We start from the raw sequence: 20,586 nt of genomic DNA on the forward strand, positions 1-20,586 counted from the left end.
AACTTTCTAATTATAAGAATAATTAAGCATTGGAAAAGGCTTTCAAAGCAGGTTGTGAAATCTTCATCACTGGAGATTTTTAAAAACAGGTTAGACTAGAGCTTCTCAATCTATGGGGTGTGTTTCTCTGAGGAGATGTGTGCCAGTTGCCAGTCTTCTGGCCAGTGGTGTAGTGTTATCAGAGCAGATCCAGAGCGCTGCTCAACCTGGGGGTGTGGCAGAGGGAGCATCAGAGCAGCAGTGCTGGGTTAGGGGTTGGCCAAAAGGGTGTGGACACCAGAGGAAGCACCTTGCAGGCGCTCCTCTGCTCTACCCACTGCTCCGCTCCCCAACTCTATCCTTGTCTCTGTCACCAACAGAAGTTGATCCAATACAGTATATTACCTCACCCACCTTGCATCACTATCTTGAGTATTTCTAAGACATCAATCACCTTGGTATCTAAGACATCATACACGAAAGATCATTTCCCAAATTTAAATCTATTTGAAACATAAGGGAACTGAAGAAAAAGTTTGCATAGTATTTTTCCACCTGATCACTTGAGTAGCATTGTTCTCTCTCACCAACAACTAAAGGTAGTAGGTAAGTATGTGGGGAACATTATCTCTTAGTAAGTAAAAAAAAATACTGAGTTTCAACATACAGGCCACATTGTTAGCTGTAATAAGATGATGTGTTTCCCAGTTGCTTTCAAATTCATCAGGAACACTTGGATGGCATATTTTGGAACCCAGGGAAACTAGACCAACATTATTTTATATTCTGAACTGCCAAATAAAAATGTGGAGTTATAAAAGCACAACCTATCTCATAAAAACTAAATAAAAGCAGTTTAACATCTCACAAAAAATCTAAGCAACAAAATCTGATAGAAGTTCAAGGCAAATTAATTTCAAAAGTCAAGTGAAGAGAGAAAGCGGAAGTGCAAACTTTGACTTATAAGTCACAGCATTTAAGTATTTGAAGCCAGCAGAGAAAAGATCAATAAATCAAGAAATAAATTGTGTTTTACTTAATGATAAACATTCACAGGTGTTTGGAAAATGATAAATTTCCACAACTTTTCATTTTAAAATGTAATATAGTATGATAAACTACTTGGCTTGGTGCTGTGAAATCAATATAAAGACGCACAAGAGCTAGCGAATAACTTTGTTGATCACTAAAACCATTGGCATAGAACACGGGTGGCCAAACTGTGGGTCATGAGCCACATGCAGCTCTTTTACAGTTAAAGTGTGGCTCTTGGAGCCCCAATGTCCCCCCATCCTCCGTCTACCAGACTGTGGTGGGGAGCTCAGAACTTCTGCCCTGCGGCAGGGTGGTGGAGCTAGAGGATTCTGCCCAGCAGGGTCTTGGAAGGTCAGTAAGTTTGGCCACTCCTGGCCCAGAACAAACATAGGGAGAGATGAGGAGCACAGGAAAATAATGAAGTGCATTCATGAATATGCAGTCAACTCACGTATGTAAAAATAAAGGGACAGCTGCAGCTACAGAAATAAGCTGTCTAGAAGGAAAGATTTAAATATGTTTAAAGATTTAAATACGTTTATTGTCTTTGGCTCGTATTCAGCAAAGCACTTAATGTCAGTTTAGTGACTTAGGCATGTGCTGAAGTCCATCCCATTCAGCAAATCACTTGAGTACATGCTTAGCTTCCATTGCCTTTACATTCTGATGTGTATATTGAATAGGGATGCACTAAAGCTAATTAATATAGTTAAGCATATGCTGAAGTGCTTTGCTGAACTGGGACCATTATATCCAGCACCTACTACTATGAAGAGAAGGTATACATAAGTACATAATTGGACTCATGGAAGCCTTCACTTCAAATCAAGACAGCACTGTAACAAAAGGTTTTTTTAGGGTAAAATATTTCCATGTGCAATAGAACACTGGCAACAGAATGATAACTAAGGAATAGGAAAGTCTTATTTTAGGATAAGGATAATGGCCACTACCTAACAAAAAAAAATAAACTTAGGAGTTTTCCAGCACTAAATTGTCAAACATCATCCTGAGTTCAGAAAATAAAAGACTAACTTTAGGCCCTGTCATTCATGAGCATTGGGAAAGCTGCATGTAGTCTGGGATTTAAAACAGGTGACTTATAGTTGGCTGGGTTCAAAGCTTTGCCTCAGACTTGCTTCATGATTCTTTCTTTCATGAGCTTTCATTTACCCATCTACAAACCTCTAAGGCATGTCTGACAGGGGAGATATAAGTAACACATGGAGAAAACTTTTTGAGATTGTTGGACAAAAGAGAAAATGAAAAAAAAAATCATGAAGAATAAAATATGTATAAAATAAGTAGAATTGAAATATGTTTCCTGGATATTATAGTCAATATGATTTTTATTTTTGAAGAGTGGTGAGGGGAGATTGTTTATAAAAGCTCAAAAGCCTTATTCTTACATAGGTTAGACAACAACAGATCTTTTGCCATACAATGAGCCATCTGAGTGAGTAAGTTTTGGATCCCCTCGGAGAGGTTTGTAGAATTTTTCAAGGTTCTAGGGAATTTTTGTAAAACAATATAGCTGTTTTGCTGAGCATTTACAGAGTCACCAAAGTAAATACCCCTGCAATTGGATTACGAGCATTTACACAATCCCCAAAGTATATAGTCACACAATTTGACTACATTTACCATATTTTTAATCTAGCACCATGTATGAACTTACTAAGCACAACTGAAAAAAAGAGAGTAAAGTTATCCCCATTGTGTTACGCATATCATTTTTAAACACCACAGTATTCAGCAATTCAGCCTTGCAATAAAATTGCATGATTTGACTATGCGAATGTATAAAACATTTATGTACAAAACTATATCTTAATCACAAAAAAGTTAACTATGTGGTTTATTGCATTCTTAAACATGTTTGCATCTCAAATGAGAGAGGTGTATTTTAGAAAATAAACATAAATAAGGGACTTCTAAAAGTAAATTATAAACTTTAAACATGCAATTTACATTCCAGTTTAGAAAGTATTAATGAAGTTAGCACATTTGTCAAATGAGTTAATATTATCAAACACAGAGGAATGTTGTATAACTGAAAAAGATAAAAGACCATCTTTGCGGCATTCCATTTGTCTACCATTCAGATTCTAAAATCCTATTAAATGAATATAAGCTAGTGTAATAACCTGAAATATGAGAGCTTCAAAACTTAGCTTTGAAATATCTCTTCCTTAATATAGTCTATTTTTACAATGGGTCAAGAGTTCAATGGGGGAAAAAATAGTTCTCTCGTTTTTTCATTTCTAAAACACACAAAAACAAACAAGCCAACCAGCCTTCAATTATTTTAAAGATTGGATTTTTAATCATAGGAGATTAAAGTTACAGAAAATTATCTTTCAGTTTGTATTCACTGTTAATTTTAAATGACTGTTCTAGAACTGGGTAAATGCAAGGAAAAGATATTTTGAAAGGCTATTCTTCCAGTATCAGTGGGTCAATGAACAACTTCAAGAAAAATTTTAATAGCATTTCCCATCAAAGCACTTTTTCAGACTAAAAATATAACACCAAAAGAATGGAATCTGCTTCTCTTTTGTTGAATTAACAGAAAACACACTCAGTAGGTGGACGAAAGAGTCACCAGTTAGTGCCTTATTTTTTATCAATATACATTATAAAGTGTGCTAGAAATGCTGCCTGCATAGTCTATATGTATTGAAGTTGTTCAGCATTTCCCATTACAAGACCCTGTTTTCAGTTGCATATAGCGTTTCCAATCTTTAACTATTTGGAATGAAATAGTCCATGACACATGTGTCTCAGGCTGAATTTTCTGGGAAAGTTTCAGCCAAAATGGTTCAGCCACTTCCAAGAATAAAATTAGGAAAAACTATACTGCGTCACCCATGTTAAAAAACAGTTACAACCATTTTGTTGAAAAGCTTTATTGTCTACATCCTTTGGAGCAGGGACTTGAAATTTGGCAGAGGGTGGGTCGTCTGGTTGTCACAGATGTGCCTTTTGCTGCCTCTATGAGCATCCACCCAAATCTGGTGGAGTTATAAGCCTTTGAAACATTCTCAGGCTGGATACAATCAGTAAAGGCTTGTTAAAGAATGTGGCAGCTAATTCTCCAAAGATTCTGTCTGCACTGGCTACATGCTCCAGCCCAGGGTTGCAGTGGCTGAGCTGGATTTTCCATGCCATTGCTCCTTCCAGCAGCCAGGAACCACTGTTGTGCTGGGCACTAGAACTCTTCTTAGGTTTAATTTAGCCCTCTGGTGCGCATACATGATGACACAATCTTTAGTTACATGATCACATATTTTTCCAAGTACCCCTGATTTGTTAATGAAGTCAAGTTGGGGTTCTTGCAACTGGTGATGCCTCCTATCCATGTCACTACCATCTCCCTTGACCACCGGCTGGGTAGTTTCTCCCCACACTCCAGACCCTCACCAGACTACTATAGTACTGTATATAAACACCATACTGAAGAACACACTTGTAATTTCTAGAAAGATACACATATTTCAGAAGTTGCCTCCTCCCCCCAATTGTAGCTGTCTACATATGTTCCACATTCTTTCCCTTAAGAGATGAAGTTTGGGTTTAGGTACCTCCGGACTGGACTTTTGCAATTATCTTGGCTTTCTTAGTATTTTTTCCCTGGTTTGGCATGAAAAGTAGTATGGGATGCATAGCATTTAACCTACAGCAACCAGACTATACAAACTAAAAAATCTGCATATACAAAATCTTTTAAAAAGAGCCCACACATTACTAACCTGTTCTGTAACCAATGTTCTTCAAGATGTGTTGCATATGTCCATTCCACTCCATTGTGTGCACAACCAATGCACCAAAGTCAGAGATTTTTCCCTTCATGGTACCCGTTGAGGTGGCAGAGGCATCCTCTGCTGCCGCACGATGGTATAAAGCGTGGTTTCACCCCCGACTTCCTTCAGTCCCTTCTGACTGGTCAGACTCCAATATAGAAGGGAAGGGGGATGGGTCATGGAATAGACATGTGCAACATCTTGAAGAACAACAATTACAGAACAGATTAGTAAGCATTTTTAATTCTTTGTGTCTCCACTTTATGAGACTCACAAGCCGTTCAGTCCTGATGTGAGTTTCTGAATGAACTTGAACAATGACTGAAGAACTACTCAGCATCTGTGGAATGCTGAGATATATCATAACAAGTAAAGAAGTTACCTACTAATGACCAAGCTGCAGATCCACAAATAACTTTTATAGGTACTTGAGCCAAAAAACTGCAGAAGCACTTGAAATCTTGTACTGTGCGTTACCTCCTGCTAGAAGGGTGCACATTGGCAGTGTCATAGCACAGACATATGCAGGAATAAGAAGTAGAAACTCTCTTTTAAAAGTTCTTGATAATCCCTAAAGTCATCCTGGACAGGTGAAGAATCTCAGGAGAAAACATTCTCTGCAGGTGATGAGTAGGAAGAACGCAGAGAATGCTGAGGTTGATCCTCCTGTAGTGTGATGGGACAAGGTTCCAAACCCTGAGTCTGGTCTTCAAGGTCCTGCTCAGAAACAATGCCAGTACTGACAATATCCTCCTCAACTACTCAAGTGAGCTTGCCTGTCATCCGCTAGTGGTGCTGGAGTTGATCACCCTTGATGAGAAGAGGTCATGGTCGGGCAGTTTCACTTCCCAGAGGACACTCTACTTGTCCTCCAGAGTGCTTACTGTTGTTTACTATTTTGATCAGATCTTTTGTACATCTTTCTCAGTACCAGAGAAGAGAATTGGTGCTGACTTTCAGAAGCAATGTCTGGAGGGCTGCTCCTCACCAGCGATGAAATACTCTATGCCTGCCCCAAGTGGGAAGGGTCAGAAGGTGGACACAAAGTGGCATCCATGAGGATGTGACGCAGTCTCACTTCTGTTCTTTTTTGTTGGGGGTTTGAAGTTCTTGCAAATCTGGCAGTCTCAAATGTGACCCTTACAAGGCACTTAACGCAGGTGGAATGCAAGTCAATCACAAGCACAAAGTTCTTGCAGCCAGCACAAGGCTTAAAACCCAATGACCGAGGCATACTTTGGTACTGCGCGTCAGTAGCCTGTGAATAGACAGAACCCAAGCTCCAAGAAAAATATCAAAGAAAAGCTACACTAATCTTCACACCAGCAAAGGCCACTAACTTTACCTACAGAAAGGAAGAAAATTTCCCTGTAAAGAGAAACTTGCAGAAGCAAGCCAATGCACTCTGACCAATCGTGGGTGGTAAGAAGGTTTTGAACATGGTCTGCAGCAGTGCTAACCTTTATAGCATAATGCTGCAATCACTCGAAGATCTTTAACATACACAATTAATTTTCATAAAATAACCGTTGGCTCAAATAATACTTCAAATAAAATGAAGAGTTGAGGTTTTAATATTTATCAGCTGATTATAATAGCATCTAATATTATTAAAAGTACTTTCCATTAAGTGTTATTGATTAACTGTAGGCACCTAAAGTTTGAAATTTTTTACGTTTGACTCTATTCTATATACTATCCTTGGGATGAAAGTCACTATAAATATAAACTTTATTTTATCACCTATGAAAAAAGGTAAAAATCCACTTAGGAAAGAATGACTGAAAGTTACTGTTTTCACTGGTATCCAATATCATGCACAACATAGTCTAAAACAGCCGACAAGAACACTAAAACAGTCACAATTTCAGTCAAGAGACATAGAAGAAGATACCCACTATATGATATATAAAAGGAAATGTTTTGTTTTCAAATTAAAGCAAGATGAAAATATATGAACTTTTGAAATTGTCCATTGCACATCACTGCTTGAACCACAAAGTCAGGTTTTCTAAGTTAGAGGTAGTTTACGATTGGTATCCTATAAAATATCTAGTGGTTCCAGATCTCTCCATACATCTTATTAATTCCATTCAGCAGCTTCTGTCTATGTGTTGCTGTTTATATCTTGGGTTGCAGGACGGTCTACCTATGACAGTCAGATGTACTTAAGACAATGACTTGAATATACAGGGGTCAGAAGAAGATTTACCTTGTTGCAGGAAGGGTACTGACATGTGTAAAGAAGACAGATGGCTCTACTTCCACATGAAGGCCCAGAGAGATGTTCCTGTAATAGCCATCAGCATGTCCTGGTCCCCCCGAGTACTTGAAATTCAAAATGGCTTCCAGTGTCTGGAAAAATAATGGTAAATGAGTTATTAACTATGGCTCATTTCTGTGCATCATAACTGCTCAGTCAAATTAGGTCATGCGTCAATGGCAAAATTTCTACACTAGTCTTAATAGACGTCATTATAGACACATGAAAATTGATTTGTATCATGTCACAAAAATTCTGGTAGCTCTAGAATCAAAGTTGTCATTCATACATTAAACGACAACAATCTCTTCCTTTCTTAAAACCTATTTTACAGTAGCACCTTACTGGCTAACAAACATTACAATGATGGGTGTATCTCGTGTGCGTAGGGGTTCTCAGCCACTAATTTATTGCTTTATTGGTGCTAATTCTACAGAATTTGGTGAGTGCTACTCTAGAATCACAACTTTTTTCCTTAATGAGCTTCCTCTGCTGGTTCCCATCATATCATTTCCCATTTCACTGTGTGCTCTCCAATTCACAAAACAGCTCTGGAGGATCCAAATCCAAGTTACACTGGCTGTTGCAACAGAGGTCTTAGTGTGGAAAACCAGGAGTTGCCCAAAAAAGTTCTAACACATTGGCATATGGTACAACTTTAACCACCATGATTTAAAAAAAAAGGCAATATCACATCAATGATGCCAGCTACACATACTAGATGCCATCACTTATCAATCAGGGGGTTCCCTCTTCAAGCTCCACAAAGCATTTTACAAGATCTGAAAGTATCTGGTGCTATTGCTTACTCAAAAAGCACTCAGGAACAATCAGAGACCAGAACTGATGGAAAATTTCCCAGTTTTGAAGGAACTTCATGTGGTGAAGTGTACTGACACTGTTGTATTTTCAGGTCATATTTAGGAGATGGAAACTATTAATTTTAATAACAAAATTCCAGCAGGATTTAAGTTGTTTAGCAGTTCAATATTCTCCAATAAGTATGTGCCTAGGTATCATGTTATTCCAGTCACAATTCATCCAGAACAGTGTAGCTTAACTTTGCTTCCCAGTATAGCTCCAAAGCAGTACTTATAATATCAAAAGTAGCCGCCACTGGGCACTCTATGCAGTTACTTCTACTGCTTTTATAATAATGTGTAATTTGAAGTTAATGAACCTAAGCTTATGTCACTTCAGGAGTTGATCAATAGCAAGTACAAAAAAAATGCAGACCCACTATAAACAAACAATTTCATTCTGCTTTTCCAGATGGCTTAATTAACAAAAAACAGAGCTGGAATCATCAAGTTCAAAGAGCTGATACTGCTTAAGACTAAGTCATAATTTCAAACAGAAATTCAACATATAATTAGGAATTCTGCAATGAAAATCATTGATCTCTATGCTTTACTTTATTGCTATAATATTCATGGCATGCTGTTGTATAAAGTTGATAGGGTAGGGTTTTCATTGTTCTGTACAATCAGATTGATATTGCATGCATTTATACTGAAAAACAGTTCAATATATTCAAATACCTACAACAGGTAGCTCTTTAGAAGGCTCTCTTTATTGGGAACAAAAAGTAGGAGTAGTTTTTTTAAAAGTACTTTTATTTCATAGTATGAACCAAAACAGCCCCTAAAGCCAAATGTTAAAATGCAGTTCAACTCTGAATAGTAAAATGTAAAAATAGCTCCTTCAAAGCTGAACTGCTTCTTGGGTGCATTCAGCTCAAATTTATACAGTTTCACGATAAAAATTCTCAAACAAAAAACTTCATTTAATGTTAGTTAAGGTTGCTCTCATCAATAAACAAAACCATAAAAAAATTAGGAAATATGTTAAAGATTCAAAAGAATTAGAAGGTTGGAGACTCAAGCATTCTCAAGTTCAGTGTGTTGAACGGGCAAATTCGTAGAGCCTACAGTTCTTTTAAAGTGGCTCTGAAAACAGTCACTTTTTCAGAGTAACTATTTCCATTGCTGTTTGACCAGGGACTTTCCTGAGCAATATTTGGGTGATGATTTGATGTCATTGGTTGTGCCATAGCATGTAACAGAGCAAATCATAAGAAGAATGTCACACCTGCCCCAGTCTCAAATTAGGAAATTCCAAGCATGAACATTGCCCATGCACCCTGAACTCAGTCCCTTGGGAATATGAATTATGATACGGCCTTTAATTATATACAGAAGCGACTGTGAAAAGTTTGGTGTAACTTGTGCAGTAACACATACGAACTCTGTGGCAGAGGCAAAGATAAATCCAAGTCTCCAGAATGACATTCAGCTGCCCTAACATTCAGACCATCCTTTCTCTTCCTGCAGTCCACTACCTCATTTACTACAAATCTTCCAACTTCTGCAACAAATGAGGAAGGAGTCATATAGACAACAGACTCCTTCCCTATACAACCCTACTGATCCCCAGAGCAGATCCATCCCATGTACTGAATGAACAAGGCATCCCATGTAAAAAATAATACATGATTATGTAATTGAACACTGCATCATAAGGCATACACACAAAGGGTCCGAATTAAGGTTGAATGCCTGAGCAACATTCATTTTGACATTTCCTAACCTGAGACTGCTTGACTGTGCAAAGGTTTAATCCTTTCACATTGCCTCACTTACCCTTCTATTGCCTAACTTTTTATTATTTTATTTATTCTTAAGAATAACCTTAGCATTAAACAAAGTTTGTGTGCAAAATCTCCTTAGTTTTTAACAGAAAAACTGTCATACATATGCTATTTAAATAATAAAGCACGTACACAATTGTTGTCTTCAGTGTATATTTAATTGCCACTGTTAACTTTGTGAAGCTAAGTGCCATGTTGACCAATATATTGCAAATAATTAAACTAAACTGTATTCAAATAAAACAGGTTTTTTTTTTTACTGCAACTTCAGTTTTACTGCAACTTTTAAATAACTTATTTTTTAATTGTGTAACAGAAAACTGAGTAGGGACTCAGATCTATAATTCCCTGCTTTTTGAAAAAGGTAAATATTCAGAAAGCTATAGATTTGTAAGTATATAAAAATATACATTAAAGGAGCTTTGATTTTATATCTTATTTTCATGTAGCCCTTTTTGAGGAAAGTAACAATTACTCTGTGAAAAAAAATGGTATAATTTACCACAGCACAAACCCAAAAGAGCACAGCAGGAGCTCGTTAAAACTCAGTCTGCTCTCATTATAATTCATCCTGTGACCCTTCTTTGTAACAATGTTATGGTAGCCTGAGGTAAACCAGTTATCAAAGGCAGCTGTTGTCATGACTACCAGGTAGGCAACCAGTGCTCTCCTCAAATACGCAAATAAAACGGACAGTTTGAGAGACGAGTGGCTGATTAGTTCTGATGTCACAATGTTAAATCTCAGGCAGCAGCAGGAACCTTTAAATATGCACTGCTGTGTGGAAATCAGGTTTTTCTACTGTTCCAGTTTTCCCAAAAAAATGTTAACCCAACAACATAATTAATTAGTGGTTGAAATTTGGTACAAATTCCCTATAGCATGGGTACAATAACAAAGGTCAGATTAAAAATGTGAGACATAAATAGAGACCTTGTAAAACAGAAAATTTGATACAAACTTAAGTAAAGTCTCTCTACCGCAAGACTATAATAAGTACTGTTTGCTATTTACTCCTATTAGCCCTGAAGAAACAACACAACTAAAAGAGACTAAGCTGCAAATTCTATTCAACTTGAGCATCATCAACAGAATTACTTACCAAGTATCTCTTAATCAAACCAGTCCAAGCCTATAGTAAGCAATGGGGTTGCACAGGTGTCACTGAGATGATAATTTTGCCTGCAGAATCTTTACTATTGATGATGATACACAAGTGGGAAAGAAACTAACTTGAGTTGTAGAACCCAGATTGTGCTTTCAGAAAAGGCAGGCATAACGATCAGTTAATTGTAAACTGAAAACATTTGGTAAGGAAATTCTTGAACACACTTTTCAGAGCAGAAACCTTTTTTAAAGAGGCAAAATTAATTACCAAAAATACTGTTCGTGCCATTGTACTATTACGACTGAATGCTTCCTGTAATAATTGACTGGTCTCCAAATGACATTATGGTGTTCAAACTTTGTAAGGTATCAGCTTGAATGTAGCTTGCATTTCTCAGGAAACATCGAAAAAATTTTGCTTTAACAATACTTTTAAGGTTTTTCCTGTTCTAGAGATAAATCCACAGAAGCCTTGTTGGAAAGGAAATTCCCTGAGTTGTCCCATTTGCTTGTGCATAATGCTAAGGTGTTAGTTTTCCCATGCCCATCACATTCACAGATTCAGAGATTCAAAGGCCAGAAGGGACCATTATGTGATTATATAGTCTGCCCTACTGTATAACACTGGGTTGTCCAACCCACGGCCCATGGGCCAGACTCTGGCCCACTGAAGACTGCTATCCAGCCCACGGGGCCATAGTAGTAGCCTCACACCTCCAGCCCCGAGCCGATTGGGGGGGGGGGGGGAGTGTGCAGCAGCTGCCCCTTTCCTCCAGCCCCGAGTCGGCTGACAGAGCGCAGCAACAGCCCCTCCCCTTCAGCCCCAAACCAGCTGGGAGCAGCAGCTAAAAGGTTGGACACCCCTGGTATGCCACAGAACTTCCGCCAAAAAATTCCTTCAGCATCTCTTTTAGAAATACATCCTGTCTTGATTTTAAAATTGCCAGTGATGGAGAATCCACCGTGACCCTTGGTAAATTGTTCCAATGGTTAATTTTCCTAACTGTTAAAAACACGTGCTTTATTTTCAGTCTGAATGTATCTAGTTTCAACTCATAGCCACAGGATCATGTTCTATCTTTCTCTCTCAGATTGAAGAGCCCATTATTATATATTTGTTCCCCATGTAGGTACTTATAGACTGCAATCAAATCACTCTTTAACCTTCTCTTTGTTCAGCTAAATAGACTGTGCCCCTTGAGTCTCTCACTATAAGGCATGTTTTCTAATCCTTTAATAATTCTTGTGGCTCTTCTCTGAAATCTCTCATATTTATCAAAGTCCTTCTTGAATTGTCGACACCAGAACTGGATATAGTATTCCAATAGCAGTCACACCAGTGCCAAATACAAAAGTAAAATAACCTCTTTACTCTTTCTTGAGAGTCCCTGTTCATTCATCTAATTAGCCTTTTGGCCACAGCGTCACATGGGGAGTATATGTTCAGATGACTATCCACCATGACTTCCAACTCTTTTCCAGAGTTACTGCTTCCAAAGATAGAATCCCCCATCCTTTAAGTATGGCCTATATTCTTTATTCCTACATAGATACATTTACATTTAGCCATATTAAAAAACATATTATTTGCTTGCACCCTGTTTACCAAACAATACGGATCAGTTGGATCACTGACCTGTCCTCTTCCTTATTTACACTCCCCCAATTTGTGTGTCATCTGTAAAATTTATCAGTGATTTTGTGTTTTCTTCAAAGTCATTGATAAAAATGTTAAACAGCATACAGCCAAGAACCAATCTCTGAAGGACTCTACTTGAGACACACATATTATTCAATGATGATTCCCCATTTACAATTACATTTTGAGACCGATCTGTTAGCCAGCCTTCAATCCATTTTAAGCATGTCATGTTAATTTTATTAGAGAGACAGAAGGATGAGATAATATTTTTAATTGGACCAACTGCTGTTCGTGAGAGAGACAATGCCAATAGAAGTTGATCAGATAAAATATATTACCTCACCCACCCTGTCTCTCTAATATATTGGGACCAACATAGCTACAACACCACATTAATTTTATATCATTCTAATTTTTTTAATCAAAACGTTGTGAGATATTAAGTCAAACACCTAACAGAAGTATAAATATATTATACCAATATTATTGCTTTTATCATTCAAATTTATAATCTCATCAAAAAAGATATCAAGTTAGTTTGACAGATTTTCCATAAACCAAGACTGATCGGCATTAATTATATTACCTTCCTTTAATTCCATATTAATCAAGTCCCATAGGAGCCACCCAATTATCTTGCATGGGACTGATCTTGCTATGCTAGATAGTGCAGGAACTTCTTTTTAAATGGGACATCTACATCACCTACCACCAGATTATGTGTAAATCAATGTAGTATCTTTCAATTTAGTTTTCTGGGAATTCACAGAAATGAGCTATCAAGAAGAAATACCTTATACTGTATATGTATAGCTTCTATTTGATTTTTCTTGGCAGATCAAAATAGCAACTTGCCCAGACTCTGCACTGTAGGTCACAATTTTAATTAATTTATTTCATTATTTCAAATGTATTGATCTAAAATAAATTCAAATTCCTGAAGCTGTTCAAAGTAATGATAGCAAGCAGAATTTGTATAGTTCTTTTAATCTGCGAAGGACTTTGCAAACATTAACTAAGCTTTACAATACCCTTCTGAGTGGTGAGATAAATTGTAGTATCCCCTGTGTACAGATGGTGAAATTTCAGTGGAGTTACTCAGAATTTACAATGGTGTACCTGACAGAATTTTTGACCTGGGCACTTGCCCAATTTTATTAAGTCACAGAGGAATTTAGTGTCAGAACCAGGTTTTTAACTTAGTCCTGAGAGCATTATAAGATCCAACATACACACTCAGAATTAAGAGAGAAATTACCTGGGGATGGGAACTATTCTGTATTTTTTCATCAAAGGGAAAGAGGAGAGAAATGTTTTAGAGTGACATTAGAAGCCTCTTATGTTTGTGTCACTGTCCTGTGGCAACCACATTAAAAATGAAAATGCCTCAAATGCACAACAACAGGGAGGATTAGGTAAAACAACATAAGTGATTTATAAAAGAAAAAGGGCAACAGAAACAATGGGGATTCTCCTTGGAGATCACAGAATTAAGTTTTCTATACAATACTACATTTTTACACTTCTCGGATACCTACACATTCGCATTCCATCAGGTCACAAAAACACACATTTACTGAAAGAGTTGCACGTCAGAAGGTATTATTAAATCACATTTCTTTCCTTTGACAATTATACAGAGTCCTTAGTGTCAAGCACTGGATTTTTTAGATGATTTCAAGATTAATCCCAAATTAAACAAATAGCATGTAAAACTAGAGATGGAAGAGGTGGTAGATATCTTAAAAAAGACAAAATCTCAGTTTACCAAAAAAATATAGACTCATACTCACAGCAGGAAAGTTTGGATTTCAGGTCTTTAATAATACTAGCAGCTGCTCACTTTGCCATGGAATCGAATAGAACTAGCTAGAAATCTGCAATAAGATAAATGTCTGGTTCACCTATATTTTACACCAAGTAAAGAACAGTTACTTACCTCGTTCGTGTCCATTCCCAGTTTAGGTGTGTGTGCTCGCCACATGCACTAGTGCTGAAAAACTTTTTCTCTTAGTGCTACCCATACAAGCTGGCTCTAGTGCTCCTTGCAACAGCGCACACATATAGGCACCGCCGGTTTCCCTTCCATCTCAGTTCCTTCTTCCTGGAACTCCGACTATGGGGAAGGAGGGAGGGTGTAGAATGGACATGAACACCACATCTTGAAAAACAACTGTTACAAGGTAAGAAACCGTTCTTTCTTCTTCAAGTGCATGCTCATGTCCATTCCAAATTCAGATGACTCACCAGCAGTGTCTCTGAAGGTGGGCAGAATTCATGGATGTGACCCTTAAAGAATCGCTCTATCGAAGCCAGTGTTGTCCCGAGGTTGCTGCCTCAAAGCATAGTGGAACACGAAGGTATGCACCAAGGACCAGGTAACTGCCCTGCAGATGTCCAGTATGGGGATGTGCGCTTGGAAGGCCGCAGATGATGCCTGAATTCTCGTTGAGTGGTCTATCAAGGACACCAGAGGCACAACGCCAGCCTGCTCATAACAAGCCTGGATGCAGGCCATGATCAACTTTGAAAAATGCTGCGAGGAAACCGGAAGACCCTTCATCAGGTCCAAACCACCACGAAGAGCTGTGTAGAGCGACGGAAGGTCTCAGTCCTGTCGATGTAAAAAGTCAGGGCCCTCCTCACGTCGAGAGAGTGCAGACACCTCTCCTCACTGGAGCTGTGTGGTATGGGGCAAAAAACCAGGTAGGAAGATCTCCTGATTCAGGTGAAAATGGGAGACCAACTTAGGCAAAAAAGGCCGAGTGCGGGCATAGTTGGACCTTGTCCTTGTAAAACACCGTGTAGGGCAATTCCAATGTTAATGCCTTGATCTCCGACACTCGCCTGGTAGACGTGATTGCGACCAGGAAGGTAACCTTCCAGGACACGTAAGTAAGGGAGCACGAGGCCATAGGTTTGAAGGGCAGTCCGGTGAGTCTCGAAAGGACCAAGTTCAAGTCCCACTGAGGAGAAGGCTCCCTTATTGACAGGAAAAGCCTTTCCAGACCTTTGAGGAACCTAGCCATCACTATCTATCCCCTACATATGATGAAGTGAGTTACAGCCCATGAAATCTTATGCCTGCAGAAATTAAATTTGTTAGTCTTTAAAGTGCTACAGGACTCTTGTTGTTTTTGCTGTATACACACTAACACGGCTACCCCTCTGGAAATATTTATGGTAGTAATTCTCTAGAATCATTTTGTTCACCAAGCTTCCACAGACAGTGGAACTTAATTTTTTAACACAATTACTCTCACTCTGCCTGATTCTGGAAATCCTTGTCTCTACGTATCTCGGGTTGTAAGATAATATAATATAATAATATGCAGAGAAATCAAAGTATAATTATCAAAAGAACGAACTGTCACATAAACCATCAAGTTTATCAAATTACTTTTAATGTTGGGCAATGAAGATTCCTAGTTAACAATAACAGGTGGAATTATCAAAAGCTCCTACCCTCACTTAGCCTTATTTCTAACACTCCTTAAAACCATTGTGTTAGACAAAGACAACAGAAGGATACAATGTTCAAGAGCATGTCTTTTCAGGTACTGGGGTATTTTTTACTAGCATTTTAATGTAATTACACCATGCAAAAAGGGCATGCCTGGTTTTGTATACTGTATTCAGAAGTAGGCAGAAAATGTACATCAGCTAAGGATGTGCTTCCACATTAGTTTACAGGATATTGTTATTGTTATTATTTATATAGATCCTATAATCTGCTAAGGATATTATAGACAGGTAAGACAAGGACCCTACCCTTAACAGTTAACAATGCAAGAGAACATACAAAGGAGCGTAGAAAAGGGAAGAGATGAAAGGCAATGTCATGTGTTGGGAAGTTAAGCATGTGTCCATTGGTTCAACAATTTTTGTATGCTAGTTAATTGGGGGAATTTATTTTGTTTAAAGTGGAACTAAGCCAAATAAGGTTTTTAAATGCTTACATTATTATTTCAGGCAAACTAGCAAAAAGACTACAGTAATTCTCAGAAAGGAATGGTCTACCTGAAAATGTTTAGTTTTAAAGCTCACCTCTGTGTATGTATAAAGTTTGAGCACCAATTTTTAGGAATGTAGTGCAAGAAAAATGTAAGATAGCACACACTCAGGCTGCAACCAAACTTCACACATTTCTGTAACTAAAGAACATATGGAAATGGAGGTTATAGGGAAATATCACTTGCTACTAAACACCTCCTAATAATATAATTAGGGCTGATAAGAAAAATCAAAAAGCCTTAGAAATCTGCAGCTTTTCTTTAGTAATGCAGAACATATTTAATTGCTCAGCATCATCAAATGCATTCTGTAAAAAACCAGGTCACATTGACAATGAAATTTAGGTCTATTAATAAACAGCTGAATTGTATTCAGAGTGATACACTGTTAAAGCAAACAATTACTAAAATTTCCACTTACTCCCATTTAGTAATGAAAAATGCTGTATACCTACATTAACTGTTGCTTATGGAAAATGGAAAGACAAACATATTAAGCAACAAGAAGACCAACAAATTCTGGCCTTAATTAAATGTATTTTTCCATCCTTATAAAATCTGCAATGTGTAATTAATGTTATACTGAATAAAAGATACTAATGCACCGTCAAATATGAGGCTAGCTTGAAGCAGAGTAATCAAAGGAAATAACCTATTAAAACAAACAAACATTTCCATTAAGAGACACAATATTTCCATTAGAAAAGCTGATCAATATCCAATGACGATATTTTGTACTTACTGCATAGAGAACCTTCCCATCTGAGGATCTCACTTTACAAATAATGAGCAAGCCTTCAACCTCCTTCTGAAATACATATGTGCTTTTAAATCCATTTCACAAATGGACAGACTGAGGCAGAGAGTAATTCAGAGACTTTTCCAAGAACATGCTACAAGTTAGTGGCAGAATCAGGAAGAGAATCCAGCAATCTCTATTCCCAGAGCCCTGCTATTATCATTAGTAACATTTGATCTGACCCTACACACAACCTGCAAAGAGGACACCCCTCATCAGAAAGGAGTTCCAGACACCTAAATTGTGTTATTCACTCCCTTGCCAGGATCTACAGAGTTCTCCATAGAGATGAGATATCTGTGAGAAGAAAGAACAAAGAATGACTGGCTGAGGACTGTGAGATGCACATCATCCATTTTTGTGCCAAGCAGATATTTCTCAGCTTAGGACTGTATTATCTCTCTCAATGAGCACCTTACACAATGGGGAGTTCCTGGGATAGCTGAAGCCCAGGGAGTCCCTTGTAACATGGCTCCATTGGTATTGTGCTGCTAGGTATTGGGGAGGAAAGAAACCTGGCAGGGATTTGGCCCACAAAGGGATTGCCTGTGGATCCTCTACATTTGTAGGCTGGCCCAAAAGCTCATTTTGTAGAAGGACAAAACACAAAACTAGAATGAAATGATAAGGAAAGAATATCAGAGAGCGTGATCCAACCCAGTATTATTTAATGAATAATACTAATACTCTGTGTGTGCTCATGTGTGCATTTATTTCTCTAGGTTATTGTGATGTTGTATGATTAAAATATGGACAGGCATATCATTGTTGCTACCACTCTTATATAATTGCAACAAATCTTCTACAAAGTATAACACGTAAGGTATCAATGGAAAAGTTATGATTTGCTGAGTATGATTATTCTGCTTATATTATATATCATCTTTGAATTGAAAGCTATAAATATGATGTTCCCTCTGGATTTCAAATGTGTTTGCTCCTGGGGCAACAGTTTGTATACAGTCTAGCTACAGTGTGAATGAACAATGAGAGTTGATGGCCCATCAAAGGACACATAACTCTCACTATGGGCCATAGAAGGAGCTTATCCCCATCCAATGAGCCTTCCTATGGACGTTTTAGGCAATATATGGGTAATGGCCACTCCTACGACTCAAAAAAGCATGGAGGACATGTGACTTGACCTGGACTCCATCTTGCGCTTGTGAATTTCCACAAGCTAAAATAAAGAGCATCCACTCACATGGCAGAAAGTACATAAGGCCCTGGAAACATCACCATTTTGTCTTCATTTCCATGGCCTGGATTTCTAACAAGGAAGTTCTAAACAAAGACTGATGATCACTAACCAGTTTGTGTAATTTCCAGAGAGACTTTACAAATTAGCTCTTTATTCCACCACTGTTACAAGTCTGATCCTGAAAGAGCTTGCACAACTCAGCTACCATCTCTACTATGAAACTGACCTATTGACTTTATTCCCATTTCTATGTGTAATGATCTTTTAACCAATATTCTCTCTTTTTTTTTTTTTTTTTTTTAAAATTAGTTTAGTTAATAAGCATTGGCTTTAAGCATGCATTTGGGTGAGATCTAAAATATTCATTGAGCTGGTTGGTAATATGTCCGGTCCTTTGGGATTGGTAGAATATATTTACATATAATGGACAAAAATTTTCAGTAATCTCCTTCATATTTGACTTGGCTGTCTGGGTAGAAGCCAGAGGACTGGATGGCTTTAAGGGGACTGTGTTTTGGCTTCCGGATAACCAGTAAGGTAATGACAAGCAGTTTATTGCTGGCCTGGTGAATCTAATTTTTTAGAAATAGCCATCAGTATTTGGGGGTTTGCCTGCCCCATTCTTTAGTTTACCCTATATTGAGCAATCTCACCATGGCTCCACAAGAGGCCAACATCACAGTTATACTCTTGAAGTATAGGAAAGTATTGGGATTTTAATTATTCATATTTAAGTCTCTACAATCAACACTGATCAAAAAGAAAAATGGCATCCAGTACTACAAGCCCACTTTAACAGTCTATTAGCAAAATCTTGAAATTACCAGATATATGCGCTCTCGCAAGACGTATGCACTGACAAAAATAATGCCTGCTATAAAACATGATACCAGAGTGGGACTAAATATATTAAGAATCTTGGAGCTTTAAGTCATGCTACAAGTGTACAGGAAAACCTATTAGTGTTACTATTGATACAGGAAGAGCAAGAGAAAAAAGTACGTACACAAGCAGGAACAACAGAAGCAGGTAGAGATACTATTAAGTACTGCCACCAAGCCAGAACTAAACACAAGCCTACTTCACTCTAGTAGTGATTGTAAATTTATTATTTGTGATTACTTATAGTGATGTGGCAAAATTTGCAGATGATACAAAATTACTCAAGATAGTTAAGTCCAAAGCAAACTGTGAAGAGTTACAAAGGGATCTCACAAAAGTGGGTGACTGGGCAACAAAATGATGTTGTAACGGGATGAAAACTCATTTGTACAATGTATGCCCCAAGTCCATTTTTGAGAGAAGTAAGCTACAAGCCATATACGGAGAACTCAAAGGCAGCAAAAAGTTATGAACGAAAGTAACCAAGTGAACCTGGAATAAGTGGATCTTCCAAGCACAGCAGTTCCAGGCCCAAATTTGGAAGTTTGCAGTCGCTGCAACTTTTAATTGGCAAGTTATGTCCGGTCAGTAACAGACCTTTGACCTGGGGATCTTCCAAGGACGAGCCGTCAAAGTGATGGAAAAAATGTCCATAATTGGCTTGGCGGACGTATAGGCCGGAGCAGAGATAAAAGGGGTTTGTCAGGCAGGCCCAAATCGCAGAGCCTCACATCAAGAAAGGGATGCACCAGAATCGCACTGCATAGAGGGCCTGAACAACCGTCACGCCTCCCTCCAGCTTGTCGCCTAAAATAGTCAGGTAATTTAGCTGATAACCTGTTGGGACTCGTCCTGCGGATAACAACCTGGGTGTGAATATGATAGAGGTTCCACCTGGATGAAAAATAGAATTCTAAATCAATAGACCAGGTCATGAAAAACTTTTTGTTTCTGCTGCAATTGAGTTTGTTCGTGTATGTGGTAAGTAGTCAATGTCAATGTTTGTTTAAAAATACTAATTCTACTTGCATTCCAGGAGATATTATAAGTGTAACGGTAACAGTAACTGTTGTCAGTTTTGTATGTATAACTCTTTTCTGCTCTTTTAGTTTTATTTGTGTTTTAAGGATTTGTAAGAGAATAAGAGAGGACGATTTGTGGTAAAATAAATCACTTAAGCTGCTAGCTGTTGTACTAGTGAGCTGATAAATA

At 37.9% G+C, this 20,586-nt stretch overlaps 1 protein-coding gene across 2 annotated transcripts in view; it reads right to left on the reverse strand.

The window, feature by feature from the left end:
- The window catches only part of TRAPPC9 (trafficking protein particle complex subunit 9), a 420,270-nt gene that overhangs the window by 129,440 nt on the left and 270,244 nt on the right, over positions 1-20,586 (reverse strand). For both annotated transcript variants that reach the window (XM_067558312.1, XM_067558311.1), the window contains one exon: positions 7,030-7,172. In XM_067558312.1, coding sequence (XP_067414413.1) covers positions 7,030-7,172 — 143 coding nt within the window. The remainder of the gene's footprint in view (positions 1-7,029; positions 7,173-20,586) is intronic.

The sequence above is a fragment of the Emydura macquarii genome, unplaced genomic scaffold (assembly GCF_026122565.2).
Source record: "Emydura macquarii macquarii isolate MOO-44397 ecotype Brisbane River unplaced genomic scaffold, CSIRO-AGI_Emac_v2 contig_1947, whole genome shotgun sequence".
Taxonomy (NCBI): Eukaryota; Metazoa; Chordata; order Testudines; family Chelidae; genus Emydura; species Emydura macquarii.